Source organism: Macaca mulatta, chromosome 10 (genome assembly GCF_049350105.2).
Source record: "Macaca mulatta isolate MMU2019108-1 chromosome 10, T2T-MMU8v2.0, whole genome shotgun sequence".
Classification (NCBI taxonomy): Eukaryota; Metazoa; Chordata; class Mammalia; order Primates; family Cercopithecidae; genus Macaca; species Macaca mulatta.
In genome coordinates, this window is record NC_133415.1 from 104,370,148 (window position 1) to 104,388,792 (window position 18,645).

Here is an 18,645-nt window from a genome sequence, read left to right on the forward strand (position 1 = left end):
CTGGAGATGCCAACACACCAGCCCTGATCAAGACAAATTAACATCTGCAACAACTGCTTCCTGTCTCACGTCCCCAAGCACAACATTTTAATAGACAAATAGAAGCCAACACACCCAGCCAATTGCTGAAGGAGCACTGCTTACTGTCACGAGTGCAGCTTTCACCTAGAAAGGAAAAAATCCCATCTGGCTTGCTTCTTCCCTTCCTTAGATATCATTTCAAGTAAGTAAGTTGCAGTTAGCATAAAAGCTGAAATCCAACAGAATAAGCATCCACGTCCCATAATCCATTTTATGAGCTTTTGAAAGACTGGAGACTTTACCAGCTCCTCTAGCCCAGGAGGCAGTAGCCTAGACAGGTGGGCCCAGGCCCTCACTTACCTCCCTGCAAAGCTCATTACTGTTACCTGGAATGAAATGGCGATGGGTTTCAGCATCTGCAAGAAATTTCCCCTGACAGAGCTACCCATGTTTTTTCCACATGTCTGAACATCTGCTTGAAAGAACCAAGAGGACTTTTTGGAGGTGAGTGCAACGCTTCCACGTTCTCATATTTTGCACTCCCTAAAAGGATGACTGATTATTCTTTCCATTAAACATGCATCCCAGGGAGTGATAAGAATAACGTTTCTTGAAACCCCAGCACAAGGATGGATAAGGAACATAGCAAAGTATCCCCTCCAGGGAATTTCTGTGCAGAATATGGCTAAAGGGTTTGGAAGCCGCCAGGAAAGGATTAAATGACAATGGCGTTATACAGGCCACTCTCAGCTGGGGTATTATGAGATCCCATAAGCTGAAGAGCTATGGAAACACTTAAAGCCCAACCTTGCAAAACCGCTCTGAATGGCTGTTTTGTCCACCGGAGGACCACTGCATCCTGTCCTGAAATAGGGCGAGGAATGATGGCAGGGCTCCACCACAAAGCGTGTGGCTCTTTTGAGATGAATCAAATGGTTCCCCTTCTCATCTGATACCTGCAGACCAAAGTCAGGCTTGTGAATTAAGATTCCTTGGTTCCTCTGAAAGAACCCTAGACTTGTTCTATTTCAATAAGATTTAGAACTTTTGTACTTATTTATTTATTTGGTTTTTTTTTTTTTTTTTTTTTAAGCGACGTGGTCTCACTCTGTCACCCAGGCTGGAGTGGAGTGGTGCGATCACAGCTGACTGCAGCCCTGAACTCCTGGGCTCAAGCCTCCCAAGTAGTTGGGATTATAGGTGTGAGCCACCACACTCACCTGAGATTTAGGGCTTTATAAGAGAAACTACCTGGATCCAGCTAACAGGGCTCCTTCCTTAACTGGACAATTCTTAGAAATCATATAAACATAACCTCTCTCTTATCTCCCTTTCTATTTGATAAACCTTGAAGTAGCACCATTCTTATTTACTCCAGATGATGTGAATTGAAGCATATTTACCATGAGCCAAATTCAACCCAAAGTTTGATTTAGTGGCCAAAACTTAAAAATCAGAAATTTCACACAAAAACTCCAGCTCCTAGCTCTTGGAGGAAAAAAAAAAAAAAAAAAAAAAACCTATAAAACCTGGCAACATTCTACCCACATTCCCACACGTCACAACCTACAAACAGCAACTGCTTCCTGAGGCAAGACTCACATGCTGCTCTGCCCTACTCCCCACCACTCCCTATTGCTCCCGGACATTTAGCCAGTTCGGTCATTTCCTTTCATTGCCTGGCCCTCTTGAACTTGTCTGTTTGTGATCTCTGTTTATACAATCTCTTCTTTGATTCTCTCCTTAGTCCACTGCTTCTAGAGAGAGGTGTGTTGTTATTGAGGGTGTGGTCAGTCAGTCCTTGCAAGTGGGTGCTTGCTGAGGCCTCTGGTGATGGAGCATGTGGCCCTGAGGTATCCCACAGTCCTGAGAGCAAGTTTAGGACTTTGCCTCTGAGCTCCAAGCTCATATATCCAACTGCCTACTTGACATCTTTGCTTGGGTGCCTTGGAAGCCCTTTGTACCTTCTATGCCCCAAACAGAACTTGCAACCTTCCCCCAAGAAAGCACTTTCTTTCCCAAGTCCTTCTCCACCATCCATCCACTGAACCATCCACTCAGTTGCTCCTTTACCTCCCATACCTAAGTCCTGAAGATCACACCATAGAATTCGTATCTTCCGCTGCCACTGCCACCTTCTAGTCCTCACCACCTTGATCTTTCCCTTGGCACTGTCACAGGCTAACAATCTCATCTCCCTTCTTCCTCCGTAACTTCTTCTAATCTAGTCCCCAGAGAGAAGCCTGAGTGATCTTTAAAATGTTAAATCAGAATCAAGTTCCTCCTCTACTCAAAACCTATCACGTCTTCCCCTTGCCCTGGAATAAGCAAAATTTCATCTCCTCACCTTGGCTTTTAAGCTCTGCACAGTTTGGGCCTGGCAACCATCACCCTGCAAGCTAAACTTGAATGACACTGGCCTTCCTTCAGCTCTTCAGACACACACAGTCCTTTCCTGCCTCAGGGTCTTTGCATGTGCTGTGCTCTGTGTGTAGAACACACCACCACCAAGACAGACAGCGTGGAGGAGGAGGAGGACATCATTTGTCTCTTTGCTGTTTCTGTGACCTGTTCCAGGTCCCAGCTGGTAAGTCACCTCCTCGACGAGACCCTCTTTCTAAAGTAGGTCTTCCAAGTACTGTCTCTTGTTATGGTTTGTTCTGTTGAAGCAGTTACTCCCAAGCGGTGAATACAATAGACAAGCTTCTAATCAGTCATCGCGTCCCACCCTGAGTCCCAGCATCAGCCCACAGACCCTCTCCAAGTGGCCGCCATCTGGACTCTCAGGCCTCCCTGACCAACTCAAACCATCCTAGTTCACTTTTCCGCAGCCCCTGAGCTCCCTCAGGGCATGAGCTGTGCTGATCTCACCTACGTTGTATCACCCAGGATCAGCACAGCACCCGGCACATGGCAGGTCCCCAGTGACACATTCTCCATACAAATGAGTCATGAGATCTGAAAAGCACTTAAGGCTTGGGAAGAAACTTTCCTCCAAGACCAAGTACCGTTCAAAAAAAGCAATGAAGAGAACAGCTGAGCATGGCATATGTTTAAGATTTTTAATTGTATACTTAAGGATAAAAAATGAAATGATCTTATACTCATTTTCTTTTTATATAAAGAGGAGCTTAAAACCATTAGGCATGAAAAAAGAATGAAGTTCTATAGTGTGGCAAATAAAAGAAAGAAGGGTGGGGACTAAGTAACTGAGAAGGGAACAGAGGCTGTGGTTCAGAAATAGAAACGGATACAGAGATAAAGAGTGAGACACAGATCAACAGAGAAGCCGGCGGAAGCATTCAGGCAAGGTACAAAGCAGGCTACACTGCTCTTCTGGGTATGAAGGGGGCGGTGCTCCAGATTCCAGAAGCAGTTTTCACACTCCCTTGAAGGTGAAAAGCAGCAATCCTCTGAAAGTCCACTCTTTTCTTCATTTTTCAAAGAAGGTTTTTTTTTTTTTTAAACTGACTTCCCATGCTAAAAATCAGGAATTAGCATGACTTATTTTGAAAAACATAATCTATTCAAATGACTTTTTTAAAAGATTCCACTTTTTGTCTTTTAAGGAGACTTGTCTACAAGTTTTAAAATCACATATTAGATCTTCCAAGTTACAAGCACTTGGGCCAGTTGTGGTGGCTCACACTGTAATCCTAACACTTTGGGAGGATGAGGTGATAGGATCACTTGAGCCCAGGAGTTCAAGACCAGCCTAAGCAATGCGAGGAGACCATGTGTCTACAAAAAAGGAAAAAATTAGCTGGGCATGGTGGTACACGCCTGTAGTCCCAACTACTCAGGAGGCTGAAGTGGGAGGATCACTTGAGCTCAGAAATTCAAGGCAGCAGTGAGCAATGATCATACCACTGTACTCCACCCTGGGTAACAAAGCGAGATCATATCTCTAAAATAAATAAACAAACAAAGTCACAGGCATGAAGAGGGAAGAGTCCTTGGGAGCTATCAGAGGGAGAGGCACAAACTTCAGGGACAGCCTAGCAGGTGTCTCCTGGACTGTACACTCAGCCCATTCCCTTCTCTGGAAATTTCCAGGGCCCCAGCCCCTGATGAATGGGTGAGCTGAGCCTCACTCCTCATGCAGCCCAACCTCCAGGCCACAGCCAACTGGACCAATAGGCAGCACCCTCCCAAGCCAGGGTCAATCAGCATCTCCCTGAGAATCAAGATTTAGGCTCCCGTGAGGTGATGACAAGGTTCGTACTGGAACAGCACGTAAAACTAGGGGGGAAGGGAGTGGTCTGCAAGAGGCACGGGCATTTTCCCATCAGGCTTTTTCTGCACAAGTGAGAAGGCAGGAAAAGCTGGTCTGCAAAGAGACGTGGATGATCAGACCTACTGATCTGATAGAGCTTGCAGTATCCAAATCTCAGCTCCACCATTTAATACCCACGACCTTGAACAAGTCCTTGACAGCTCCTTGACCTGTTACCTTTGTCATAAGGCTCTTTTGAGGATTAAATAAGTTAACACATATACAGCACTTGGAACAGGGTCTCACAGGCAGCAAATGTTTTCCAAGTGTTTATCATTACAATCATCTTCCCAAAATGTAAGCTCATGACAGTGAGAATTTCCAGCTGTTTTGTTCATATCATAACCCAGAATCAAGCACCGTGCCTGGTACATAGTAGGTACTCAATAAACATCTTTCGAATAATCAGTGAATGAAGATACCACATAGCCGGAAATGGATACAGATTCTCTCTCCTTAAGACTTAAGATTGTTCGGCCAATGCATTTAATGAGTATATTCATTCTCCAAGTATTTGTTGAATGCCTGCTATGTTTGTAGTGACAAACTATGCTTGGTGCTGATATACAATGAAGAATAAGAAGGAAGTTGTGGTCTCTTTTAAACAAAGCTCATGGTCTAAGAGAGAGAGACATTGACAAAATAATTACGCAAATGTTAGAATTACAAGCAGTGGCAGGTGGCGTGAAGGAAATGTGCATGGAGCTCTGGACACATAAAACAGCACTTGGCCAGGCACGGTGGCTCACGCCTGTAATCCCAGCACTTTGGGAGGCCGAGGCGGGTGGATCACTTGAGATAAAGAGTTCAAGACCAGCCAGAACAATATAGTGAAACCCTGTCTCTACTAAAAATACAAAAATTAGCCAGGCATGGTGGTGCACACCTGTAATCCCAGCTACTCAGGAGGCTGAGGCAGGGGAATCACCTGAACCCAGGAGGCAGAGGTTGCAGTGAGCCAAGATTGTACCACTGCACTCCAGCCTGGGTGACAGAGTGAGAGACTCTGCCTAAAAAAAAAAAAAAAAAAAAAAAAAAAAAAAAAAAAAAAAATTACATAAAGCGATTGCTCTCAGGATTGGACGGCAGGAAGGAGAAGACTGTGGTCCCCAAGGGAGAGGAAGTGCACAGGCAAGCCCACCTCCACTTCAGCTCTCTGCCTGGGGACAGCTCCCCTGCCACGTGCAGGAAGTAGCATCTGAGCAGAGCACGGTGGTCGCACTGTGCTGAGGATTTCCTGAAATAATCCTGGATTTCTGGCACCACTCAGAGTGCCAGGCTGTGGAAACTGCTAGAATCGGTGGCGTCAGAGAGGAGGAAGCTGCTGGGGGAGCCCTCAAGTCTTTGGCCAAGGGCTGGGCTGTGTAAGCACAGGGAGAGGTGGCACAAGGTTTACCAGAGAGGGGCTGCTATGGGGTGGAGAGAACAGAGAGACTAAGAGTGCAGCAGAGCTGGCGTATGGGAATTCCAGCCCACCAGATTAAAGAGACCTCCCCACCAGGCATCCAAAAAGGCCATGCCTGCAGAACAGGCACATGCCTCAGAGGAAGGGCTACTCCAGGCCTGCCCTAACGGGGCCTAAAACCAATCCTCAAATGAAATACAGAGAAGACAGTTTAAAAGCTAAGCCCCATCAAGTTAAATACAACTGGAGCTTTCCACAGATCCACGCTGATGAAATGTGAAATGAAGTTCAGAATATCTACCATATCCAGTATATGTCATCACGATGTCAGAATGCAGTCGACAACTACTAGACACGCAACACAACAGGAAAATGGGACTCATGGTCAAGAAACAAAAACTCAATGAATATAGACAGATTCCAAGATCGCTGTGATGTCTGATTTAGAAAAAGCAATTGTCAGGACTTGTAAGTTCTTATTATTATCATAGATGTCCTTAATCAGAGGTACACATCCAAAGTACCTGTGGAGATTTGGGGGGTTTGTGGTTTTTCATTTGTTTGTTTGTTTACCTGGGTTTTACTCATGTTATATAATTTCTAATTAAGTAGTTTCAGAATGCCCAACAATCTGAATTTTTAAGAACCACCCCAGAGGTTCTGATGCACACTACAGATTAAGAACCAGGTTTTATCATATTAATAGGATACTTCCACTTTAAGGCAAATACCAAAAAATGTTATATTAATTTAAATGTATTAAAAGTTCTGGTTAATTGACTTGTTAGTGGGCACCGGTCAGTTGTTCCTGGTCAACCAGATTATACAATTAAGAATATTTCAACTCCAATTATTTTGGCAGAAAATAGGCACACTTCTCTACTTCTTTTGGAAAAAAAAAAAATCTGAGGTTAAATCAAAAGCCACAGACACACAAAAAAGATACTGATTAAGAAAAACAAAAGGAAATGCTCATGGCAAAATGTAAACTTAAAAAATCAGAGTACAATCTACATGTTCACTATAGAATTAAGCATAGAAATATATGGTAACAGAGGCTGCCGTGTTTGTGAATAGAAAAAAGAAAGGCAATATATCAAAATACTAATATAGCTATTTTAGGTAGTTTGATAATGTATAGTTTTAATTTTTCTTACTTTTCTGTATTTTACAAACATTACTATTTTTTCATAATGAGCTCTTCATCTAAAACTTAAGATGATGGCTTCAGAAATCTTCTGTCAATACACAAACCTCTGCAAAACTCTAGCAGTTTCTCCACAGAAAGAGAAGGGAAGAAGCATCCGGGCACACGAGTATCATTTCTATCCTTATCCAACTCAAGAAAACTTTCTCCTCTGGTTTATGAGTAGCTGGATTAGCTTCTAATGTTAACTTAATCTCAGATTTCTCATTCCTCAAAGGAGTTAAGAGGCTGAGACACATACCTCAACTTAACAAGCAACAAACAGTGGGTCAGCAGAAGTGAATCTCTCAGTGACAAACACCACACACAAAAGGAAGAGTATTCAAGTCCATACCTGAACCACAGGGTGGCCTCCAGTTGGAGCTTTGACGGCTCCTCGGCTGCCTTCTGTCTCATAGTGGGCCCGGTGATGTGGCTTGGGTTGCACCTCGATCCGCAGCTCATAAGATCCTGACTGACTGGACAGCGGCCACTCAAGTGGAGGGAGGGATGCCGTCACTGGGATGCTGAAGGAGAAAATAAAATCAGCCATGTGTGCAATAAACCAGAATTAGTCAACTTGTACAATAATTGTAAATGGCCCATTTTCTGAAAATCATGGATACAGTCATGTATTGCTCAACAATGAAGATACGTTCTGGGAAATGCACCATTAAGTGAACATCAGAGTGCACTTACACAAACCAAGATGGCACAGCCTACTACATACCTACACTATATGGTATAGTGGTTCCTAGGCTACCAACCTGTACAGCATGTGACTGTACTGAATACTGTAGGCAATGGTAACACAATGGGAAGTATTTGCGTATCTAAAGATATCTAAACACAGAAAAGGTACAGTAAAAATACAGTATTATGGCTGGGTGTGGTGGCTCATGACTTAATCCCAGCACTTTGGGGGGACAACATGGGTGGATCACTTAAGCCCAAGGATTTGAGGACAGCCTGGGCAACATGAAGAGACCCTCTCTACTAAAAATACAAAAATAAAAATAAAAATCAGCCAAGCATGGTGGTCCATGCCTATAGTCCCAGCTACCTGGGACACTGAGGTGGGAAGATCATCCAAGCTCAGGAGGTCAAGGTTGCAGTGAGCTGTGATTGCACCACTGCACTCCAGCCTGAGGGACCAGAGTGAGACCCTGTCTCAAAAAAAAAAAAAAAACAAAAACAAAAACGAAACAAAACAAAACACAAGGCTGGGTGCAGTGGCTCATGCCTGTAATCCCAACACTATGGGAGGCTGAGGTGGGCAGATCACTCAAGGCCAGGAGTTCAAGACCAGCCTGGCCAACATGGCGAAGCCCTGTCTCTACTAAAAATACAAAAATTAGCTGGGCTTGGTGGCGCATGTCTGTAATCCCAGCTACTCAGGTGGCTGAGGCACGAGAATCGCTTGAATTTGGGAGGTGGCGGTTGCAGTCAGCCAAGATCGCACCACTGCACTTTAGCCTGGGTGACAGAGACTCTGTCTCAAAAAAACAAAAACACAAACAAAACAGTATTATAATCTTATGGGACCACCCCCATATATGGGGGATCCATCATTAACCAAAATGTGATCATGGGGGCATGATTGTATGTGAACAAAATGCTGAGGCAGCACATATTTCTTAGACATGACAGATAGAACTGTTCACAGGGTAGAGATCTTTCTCTTTGCCTTCTCTTCCACCTTGATGAAGACAGTGTGAGCAACTTCTCAATTAATGAAGCTTATGTTAGTTCTAGCATGTTTCTAACTGCTGTCACTTTTTTTCCCCTAGGAATTCTGAAAAGCATCACTATGGATTTATGTCACCATGTCCTGAGTTTTCACATATGGCAGAAATCATTAATCAGGGTATTCTTTCCCAGTTAGCTCAGGGCTGCTAGGAGCTGACACTATCAACTGGGCTTGGTTAAGCACTTGCAATAAAGCCAATTCTGTCTTCTCTATCACAGCAGTACCAAGGGGAGCCCAAGGGGTAGCACCTCCATAAACTTCATCTGTGCCAGAGTCCAACTTAGACATTTCATCCAACTTATAACCATATCCTCCCTATGCAAGCAAATCTCTTCCTCTTCTTTCCAACCACATTGCCTCCTGAAATCCCTTTTACCCTGCAGTCTTAGGGTTTCCAAAGTACGCCTGCTTTACCTTAGTTATAGTGCCAAGATGCTTTCAAGCTTCTGCCTGCAACCAACGAGCCACACGTGACCACCACTTTTACCCATATCATTTAAACAAGTGAACAGTTTTTAAAGGTTTACAAACTATGACTCATTAAAAAACCACTTTAGCCCTGTATTAATATGCTTTAAAGCACCAAAAATTTTGTGAGAAGAAAATTCAGCAGCATATCCCCAGGTTTCAGTTTATACTTTTGCTTGGTTCTGAAATAGGTATTTGATGCTGAAATACAATCTGAAGAAGTAGAGCATCCCTGTAATCCCAGCATTTTGGGAGGCTGAGGCAGGTGGATCACGAGGTCAGGAGATCAAGACCAGCCTGGCCTGTAACGTGGTGAAACCCTGTCTCTACTAAAAATACAAAAAAAAATAGCCAGGCATAGTGGTATGCGCCTATAGTCCCAGCTACTCGGGAGGCTGAAGCAGGAGAATCGCTTGAAGCCAGGAGGCAGAGGTTGCAGTGAGCTGAGATCACGCTACTGTACTCTGGCCTCAGCAACAGAGCAACACTCCATCTCAAAAAAAAAAAAAAAAAAAAAAAGCCATTGCAGTGGCTGACACCTGTAATCCTAGCACTTTGGGAGGCCAAGGCGGGCAGATCATGAGGTCAGCAGTTTGAGACCAGCCTGACCAACATAGTGAAACCCCATCTCTACTAACAACAACAACAACAAATTAGCTGGGCATGGTGGCACATTCCTGTAATCCCAGCTACTCAGGAGGCTGAGGCAGGAGAATGGCTTGAACCTGGGAGGCGGAGGTTGCAGTGAGCTGAGATCGCGCCACTGCACTCCAGCCTGGGCGACAGAGCGAGACTCCATCTCAAAAAAAAAAAAAAGAAGTAGAGCATCAGAACCAGCCTGAAATTCTGATTTGAATTCCAGCCCTCTGCTGAGATGCCCATATACCCTGAGGTCAATGTTATCAGGAGACTTCCCTGATGCCCCATCCTCTCAACTTTATAGAAGATTCTTGCAAAAGACCACATTGGCTGGCACAGATTGGTACTTGTGAGGAACCAAAGGACTCTGACACTCAAAACTTCTCTGATCAAGATGCCTCACGGAGAGGAAAGGCTTTTATAAACAAAGTCTCCAATAAATATGTCATAATCATATTTCACAGCAGTGTCCCTCCCTACTCTCAACCATTAAATAAAATCATGGTTTGGAGACTGACCTGTCTACGTAGCACAAAGAACAAGGAGCCCAGACTGGAGTACAATAGCGCCATCTTGGCTCACTGCAACCTCTGTCTCCTGGGTTCAAGTGATTCTCCTGCCTCAGCCTCCCAAGTAGCTGGGATTACAGGCATGCGCTACCACACCCGGCTAATTACGTATTTTTAGTAGAGACGGGGTTTCTCCATGTTGGTCAGGATGGTCTCGAACTCCCCACCTCAGGTAATCCACCTGCCTCAGCCTCCCAAAGTGCTGGGATTACAGGCATGAGCCACTGTGGCTGACAGCATTTTCTAAGATAGCCCTGTGAAACTTTAGTCACTGAACTCAGAGCTCTGTAGCCAAATGGCCTTTGAAATCACCGCATATTCTGTCCACATTAAAGTCTCTGAGAAGGCCTGCACAAAGGCACCTACTTAACTCTGTTAAACCCATAAACTCCTTTTTTTAAAGATACAACAACTGACATACTGAAGCCCTGGTGTTCTCAGAACCTGCTTTGAAGGAAATGCCAGGCTGGATGCTCCATGCAGTACATTTTCGTCTGGTATGGGGGTGAACAAGGCCCAGTGGGCAGGGCCCGAGGCCACCCTCAACCCCACACCAATCAAGAGCTCCACCTTTATCTATTTATCTATTTGAGGACTCAATTTTTTTTTTTTTTTTTTTTTTTGAGGTGGAGTCTTGCTCTGTCGCCAGGCTGGAGTGCAGTGGCATGATCTTGGCTCACTGCAACCTCCTCCAATTCTCCCTACTCCGCCTCCGGAGTAGCTGGGATTACAGGCATGCGCCACCATACCTGGCTATTTTTTGAATTTTTAGTGGAGATACGGTATTGCCATATTGGCCAGGCTGGTCTTGAACTTGCTACCACAGGTGATCCACCCACCCTGACCTCCCAAAGTGCTGGGATTACAGGCATAAGCCACTGCACCTGGCCTATGTAGGGACTCAGTTTAATATTTGGGATAAAAGACTTCCATTTGCTAAAATAAAAAATAATTTGAAAACCACAGGGATCGTGGTAATAACATGAGTCTTCCAATTCCTCATCTACGAGAACAGATAGGATAATCTCTAGCCTTAGCCTTCATATACCTCCTTTGTCATTTCATCAAAACAAAGATAAAAAAATAACACAAACCAAGTTTCTGTGAGAATCAAATGAAATAATATACATAGAGAGTGCAATTCGCCCTCTATATCCAGGGGTTCTGTGTCCTCAGATTGAAAATATTCAGAAAAAAACAAATCCACGAAGTTCCAAAAAGCAAAATTTGAATTTTCCATGCCCATTGAGTCCATATGAATGAAGTGGTGTGCAGGCATTGTATTAGGTATTCTAAGGTATTATCATCTAAAGATGATGTAATGGATATGGGAGGATGTACATAGGTTATATGCAAATACTATACCATTTTACATATGGGACCTGAGCATCCTCAGATTTTGGTATCCGAGGATACCACTGCACAGGCTCTATACTAAGAGTTTGACTTATATCGTCTCATCTAATCCATTTTTTAAAAAAACACACACACAAGGTAGGTTCTATTGTCTTCTCACAGGGAATAAACCAAGACCAGAAAGGTGCTCAGTACAAATGCAGTGGGGGGAGGAAGCTCTTGATTGATTAGTGATGTCTGCCCTAGGCATGGCTTCAGAAAGGAGCTCAAGGAGAAAGAGGGTGCTGACTGATTAGCAATGTCTTTCACAAGCACAGCAGCAGAAAGGCAGCAGCAGAGATGCCCACGTTCACTCAGGTAGTGAGTGGCGGAGGCAGGACTCAAAGTGAGCCTTAAGAGACTCCAAAGCCTACATGCTATGCTGCTATCTACATACATCTCTTCAGCTTTCCAAGATTTTAAGCTCCTTGGCTCACACATTTTTTTTACGGCCTCCATATAACTGGGGCACATAGCAGATGCTAACAAACATCAGTTCCTCTTGTGCCTACTAGAATGTCAGCTCCATGAAGGCAGAAATTTTTGCCTGTTTAGTTCACCACTATCTCTCCATTACTTATGTAACAGAATCTGCCACCTAGATGTTTGATAAACACTTTTTGAATAAACCAGGTGACATATGAGCAATTACATTTATCATGACTGCAATCTCATAACCACCTGGTGAGTCAGGTACACTAATTACACCCATTTTACAGATGAGAAAAACCTGGCCCAGGGAATGTACCTTCCTTCTCAGGGTCTCGCAACCAGCAAGGGACCAAGCCAAGATTTAAATCCATTTAAAGTCAGACTTAAACCTGACTCTGAATCCCATGCTCATAAACAGAAAACCATCTCTTAAAACTAAACCACAGAAGCAATCATTTTCAAAGCCCTGCTCACCTGCAGATGGGAATGGCAGGCACCAGCGGCTTGGGCCAAGTGGGCGGAACCAGCAGGATGGATTCGGGAGCCGAGTTTCTCCTCTCCCCCTGCTCGCAGGGCCCCAGGAACTCCACGGCCGGGTAGATGTGACGAGGCAGGCCGGCCTTGGATGGGGCCGCAGACACCGGCGAGGGGTCAGGGCTGGTCTTCCACATCTTGGGGGGGATCCCACAAGGCGAGTCCGTGGCGAGGCTGTTCAGGGCATCCATGATCACGGCAGAGCCAGCCACAGGGGGGTACCCAGCGGGAGCGCCGTGGTCCTGGGGTGCCACGTGAGATGAGGGCTGCGGCGAGGGGCTCCGGGAGCGCTGGGGTGAGGCTCCGGGCGGCAGGGCAACCAAGGCCTCGGCGCACGAATGCCTCCGCTTGGCACCAGGCGACGAGGAGCGGGAGGCCGGACGGGGCACGGGCGAGTGGCGGCCCAGGCAGCTGTCCTCGGCGAGGCTGGTTCGAGGTGACATTATTGGCGAGGTTCTGGGGGAATAATGAGCAGGGATGTTTTGAAACTGCGGACACAGGTCGTCGGGCCCGCCGTTATTGGGCGAGACGCAGGGCGAGGTGTAGGGGGAGAAGGTGTCAGAAATGAAGCTGGCAGAGGAGCCGCTGCTAGCGGGGCTCAAGCAAAGCGGCTCGCGGTAGCCCTCGAAGCCGGGCACCGGCAGGGTGAACCTCGGGCTGGCGGCCACCCCGGCCAGGGGCGGCTGCTCCACCAGGAGGCCCGCGTCTCTCATGCGGAGGGGGCCCACTGCCTGGATCAGTTCGTGGGACGGAGTGATCTCGATCCGAGGGCTCAGGCCCGAGGCCCCTGCTGGCTTGGCCGCGCTCAGAAAGTTCTGCGGCCCTACCCTATCCGGCTCTCCGAATCGGCCGGGGGGCTCGCCAGAGAGACTAGCAAGGGGGCTGTATGGCTTGAGGCCATAGTCCAGGACATCATCGGGGTATGCGGGTCCGGAGGGTGGGCTGGCGACCTTATGTGCATTCGGCTCTTCTGGAAAGAGAAGGGGGAAGGGGGGTCTTTTTAAGCCTCAAAAACAGAACTCCCGGTGCAGAGCAATCACAGGCTGGGTTTTGTCTCATGTCGTTTATTTTTTTCAAATTCCCACCATGCCAAACCCCAAGCTAGAAGCTCCGTTCCTCACCAGAAGGAAACTGAGGCCACTTTGTCCCAGGTCCCTGGAGAAGAGAGGTCGAAGCAAAACGAGTTCTGGAAGATCCCCGGGCTAAGGGCCTCCAAACTTGGGTTTAAATGAAACCCTTCGGAGAAGTGTACTTTATCTCACAACCCCATTCACACCACCGTGTACACCCACAACTGCAACAAAAGCCTCCCAAGTCCATACTTACCCCTGCTACATGACACCCTCAGACCCTCCCTCCTGCCTGATTGATTTTGCTTCAACGCTGGTCACGACCCATTAGACGGATTTCCTAACCCGCTGGTGCGGTGGGTCATGACCTGTAGTTTGAAAAGCACCAATCCAGGGCCTATGGCAGCACTCTACACACGTGACATGGACGCAGGACAGGCTCTGCAGCCCATGGTCCCCTGGGCTTGAATCCCAGATTTCACACCAAGTACAAGAAGTGGCTTCATTCAGATCCAGGGCTCCTGACTCATGTCTCGTCTGTGTCATTTTACAAATGAGGAAACTGAGGCCCAGAGCGGGGAAAAGGCCCAGCGAAAGATATGGAATTAGGAGGCTTAAAAATACCACAGGCAAGCCACTTGCCCCCCAACAGGCAGGGTCACTGCTACAGAGGTTACCTGACACCCAAACTATTAAAACCAATGGATGCAGGCTGGGCGTGGCAGCTCACACCTGTAATCCCAGCACTTTGGGAGGCTGAGGCGGGCAGATCACTTGCGGTCAGGAGTTTGAGACCAGCCTGGCCAACATGGTAAAACCCCATCTCTACTAAAAATACAAAAATTAGCCAGGTGTGGTGGCGCAGACCTGTAATCCCAGCTACTCAGGAGGCTGAGGCATGAGAATCGCTTAAAACCAGGAGGCGGAGGTTTCAATGAGCCAAGATTGTGCTGCTGCATGCCAGCCTGGGTGATAGAGTGAGACTCTGTCTCAAAAATAAAATCAAATAAAATAAAGATAAAACCAATGACTGCAAAATGACCTAACTTCCTTTATTAGTGGCTGCCTACCCCAGGCTCCTGCTGCCATCTCGAAAGGCCCTACCGCTGGAGAATGCTGTTCAAGTAGAATGTTCTACGACAGCCACCCAAGGACACTGCCACCCATCACCTCACACTGTCATTTAATTCTCAGCCTGACCCTCTTCTAGCAGACACCCTGCCTCACTGCATCCTGTACAGGTCCAGGTACATGGGGCTACCTGGGAAATTCCCATGGAGTTAGTTCCCCCCCACCCACCCCTCACTGCAACTCTACCTCCAAGGCCCCCAATCTCATCAGAGGCCCCTCCACCCTCCCCGTCAGCTCACGGGGCAGCCTGGACTCCTTACTCTGATGCCTCACATCTGATCCGTCATCAGCCCTGACTGTTCCACCATCAGGACAGAAACCAGATTTCCAGGTCTCCCCACTCCATCGCATCCACCCTGGTCCAAGCCGCCGTCCTCTCGCACGGGGACTACTGCAGTCACCTCCTCCCTGGCCTCCCCACTTTGTGGCTCTGTCAGTCTGTTTGTCACGCAGCAGCCTTTAAGATGTCCATTCTCAAAACCTACTATTAAGGCTTCTGGACACTTTAGATGGAACCAAAAGTCACTAATACAGCCTGTGCCCCGGCCTGCCACCCACCCCCACCACTCCCCACTTCTCCCCAAGCTGGGTCAGCAACAACCCCTCCAACATCCTCGCTGTACTGAAGCAGCTCCTGCCTCAGAGGCCTGGGGTTCCCTCTGCTTGGAAACCCTCCCCGCAAGATCCTCCCACTTCCCCTGGTTCCTTCCTGCATCTGCTCAGCCAGCACCTCCTGAGATCGGCCCATCAAAAAGCTCACCTCCACCCCTTTTCCCAGCCATCTTTTCTCCACTGACACCTGCTAACAGCTCCCTTCGCACCAGGTATCTGTTTAGGCAATCTCATTCTGCCAAACCAGGAGCAGGCAAACCACAATCCACGGGCCAAATGCGGCCCATGGGTTGTGTCTGTAAATAGTTTTAGGACAACACAGCCACACCTATTTATTTACACAGGGTGAACAAAGCAAGCTACAGCTTACTCCTATACTACAACAGCGGAGTTGGTAGTTTGGGAACCGAATGGCCCCCAAAGCCTGAAATATTTACTCCTTGGCCCTTTAGAGAATTTTACAACCCCACACTCGACCCAGAGCTCCATCAGTGTTGGGCCCGTGTCACTGTGGCCCAGCATTGTCTGCCAAGCACCTACCACAGGGCCTGGCACTTGCAAGCCCCCACAAACATTTGCCGAGTGGCTGAGAGAATAATACAAGAACCATGTCCAGGGGCCTGCCAGCCAGAAACAAGACCTTTTCCTGCCTTGGGGAAGCCTGAGTGACCTCCCCAGTGAGCCTCAGCCTCCTTGTTCCCTTTCTGGGCTGTCGTAGAGGAAATACTGTCCAGTTTAGCTGAGCTGATCTCTCGGGGTCCACATGGTACCCCCACTTCCAAAATGGCTCCCCACAGCTCTAGGTAAAAATAAATGAGCCCCGCCAGGCAGCCTGGCTGGGCCCTGCCTGCCCATCGACCCTCGCCGGCATTCACTCCCCCTCCCGCCCTGTCTGAACTCCAGCCAGAGGGGCGTGTGGTGATTTTTGTTTTCGGTTTGATTTTGAGGTCATACTCAGCTGCCCAGTTTGGAGTGCTGTGGCACAATAATAGCTCACTGCAGCCTCCACCTCCCAGGCTCAAGCGATCCTCCCACCTCAGCCTCCCAAGTAGCTGGGACTACCAGCGCACACCACCGGGCTCAGTTAATTTTTTTTTTTTTTTTTTTTTTTAGTAGAGACGAGGTTTCACTATGTTGCCCAGGCTGGTCTCAAACTCCTGAGCTCAAGTGATCCTCCCACCTCAGCCTCCCAAAGTGTTGTGATTATAGGCGAGAGCCACCGTGCCTGGCAAAGGGGAGTTTTTTAAAAGGAGTTTTTTAAAAAAGCTCCTTCCTGCCCTGGCATACTTGCTGCTGCCCCTGCCTCAACAGCTCCTCCCCTGCCCACTGCCAGGCCCCCTTCTCCACATGACTAAAGCCCGCCCGTGCCCATGGGTGCGGCTTAAGTATTGCATGCTTCTAGAAGGACCCCCGACCACTTGACTAGCTCAGGCCCCGCTCACAGGTCCCTGCTGTGTTCTGTGCACATCTCACCATAACGACTGAGGAACTGTGAAGTTCTCCGTTTCCCTCAACCTCCAGTCTGCCCCTCCCTCAACCTCGAGATGCACCTCCACCAATCAGCGAATGCTATGAGGACTCTTGCTCTGCCATGCCCCTAGCACTTGGATGGGTCCTGCCACTAAACAGGCCCTCAAAAAGGATGTGTTGGCTGAATGAATGATGCAAGTTCAGAAAAGTCGACCTGGAATAAACTATTAATCAAAGATGCCACTATCCAAACCAAAAGATAGAAGGCGATAACTCTAGAGAGGGTCATTTGGTAATATCCATGAAAATTCCAAACACACATGCCCTTGGAACTATATGTGCCCTCGGAACCAAGCAATGCTACTTTTAGAAATTCATCCTGGGCCAGTCATGGTAGCTCACGCCTGGAATCCCAACCCTTTGGGGGACAGAGGTAGGAAGATTGCTTGAGCTCAGGAGTTTGAGACCAGACTGGGCAACATAGAGAACCCATCTCCAAAACAAAAAAAAATTTTTTTCATTAGCTGGACATGGTAACACCTGCCTGTAGTCCCAGCTACTAGAGAAGCTGAGGTGGGAGGATCAAGGCTGCAGTGACCCATGATTGTGCCACCACTTCCCAGCCTAGGTGACAGGATGTGACCCTGTCTCAAAAAAAAAAAAAAAATTCTTCCTGCAGATATACTCTCATCTGTGCAAAATGACCTGTGTATCCTTAAGATTAGTTACTACAACCCTGACTGTAATCCCAAAAGACTGGAAGCAACACAAAACCCATCTACTGGGGATGAATTAATTCTGGCTCATGCATATGAAGGGATACAATATAGCTACAAAAAAGGCCTGAAGAAGTTCTTTATGCATTGACATGGAATGACCAGTGAGATTTAGTATTAAATGAGAAAAGCAAGCTGTATAGTGTGCACAGCATAAAAAGGATGAGAGGATGTACACACACAGAGGTGTACAGTGTACAGATGTACAGATGTATACAGATTACACATATGTACACAGATGTACAAAGACATACGCGCACAGATGTACACGCACAGATGTACACACACAGACAGATGTACAGGCACAGCTGAAGGATGCACAGGCTTTCTCTGGAAGTCACAAGGAACAGTGACATCCTCCGGGGAGGAGAACTAAGGAATAAGAGGACAGTGGCATGGCAGAAAGGAGACTTCCTTTGATTCATGTAATTATGTAAGAAAATAAATGTAACTCCCAAAAGAAACATTTTTATTTCATAGGTGGTAGATGACATAACACGATCTATAGTAATGAAACCCTGTTTTATGAAGCAGGAAATGGAGAGTGCGGTCCTGCCCTGCCACTAAGCAGCAGCATGATTTTGGAAAAGTCCCCCACCCACTGGAGGCCTCAACACCTTCTCGTTTATAACTGAACAGCATTACATTGAATCCGTTTCCTTGGTGGCTTCTGGCTCTGAAATCCTTTGATTTTTCTAGCTAGCATCTGTAAGGCCTGGAGTTCTTGAGAGGCTGCAGTTTAATGTAAACGTGTATTTGAATTCGCACATACGTGTGCACACACACGCCTTCCTGGAAGGTAACAGAGCATAGATTTTTAATCTAGGAAAAGAGGAATGTCAAGTCCATGGCCAACAACATTCTGAGAATTCGAACCAGAAAAACAAAACACAAAAAGTCTCTTGGCAAAA

At 47.0% G+C, this 18,645-nt stretch overlaps 1 protein-coding gene across 8 annotated transcripts in view; it reads right to left on the bottom strand.

The window, feature by feature from the left end:
- NFATC2 (nuclear factor of activated T cells 2) overlaps positions 1–18,645 on the bottom strand; it is a 176,946-nt gene that overhangs the window by 124,667 nt on the left and 33,634 nt on the right. For 4 of the 8 annotated variants that reach the window (XM_077951993.1, XM_077951992.1, XM_015148778.3 and 1 more), the window contains exons 2-3: positions 12,616–13,645; positions 7,244–7,415 (exon numbers count right to left, since the gene is read on the bottom strand). In XM_077951993.1, coding sequence (XP_077808119.1) covers positions 7,244–7,415; positions 12,616–13,645 — 1,202 coding nt within the window. The remainder of the gene's footprint in view (positions 1–7,243; positions 7,416–12,615; positions 13,646–18,645) is intronic. The other 4 variants (XM_028828511.2, XM_028828512.2, XM_077951994.1 and 1 more) reach the window with 1 other exon arrangement.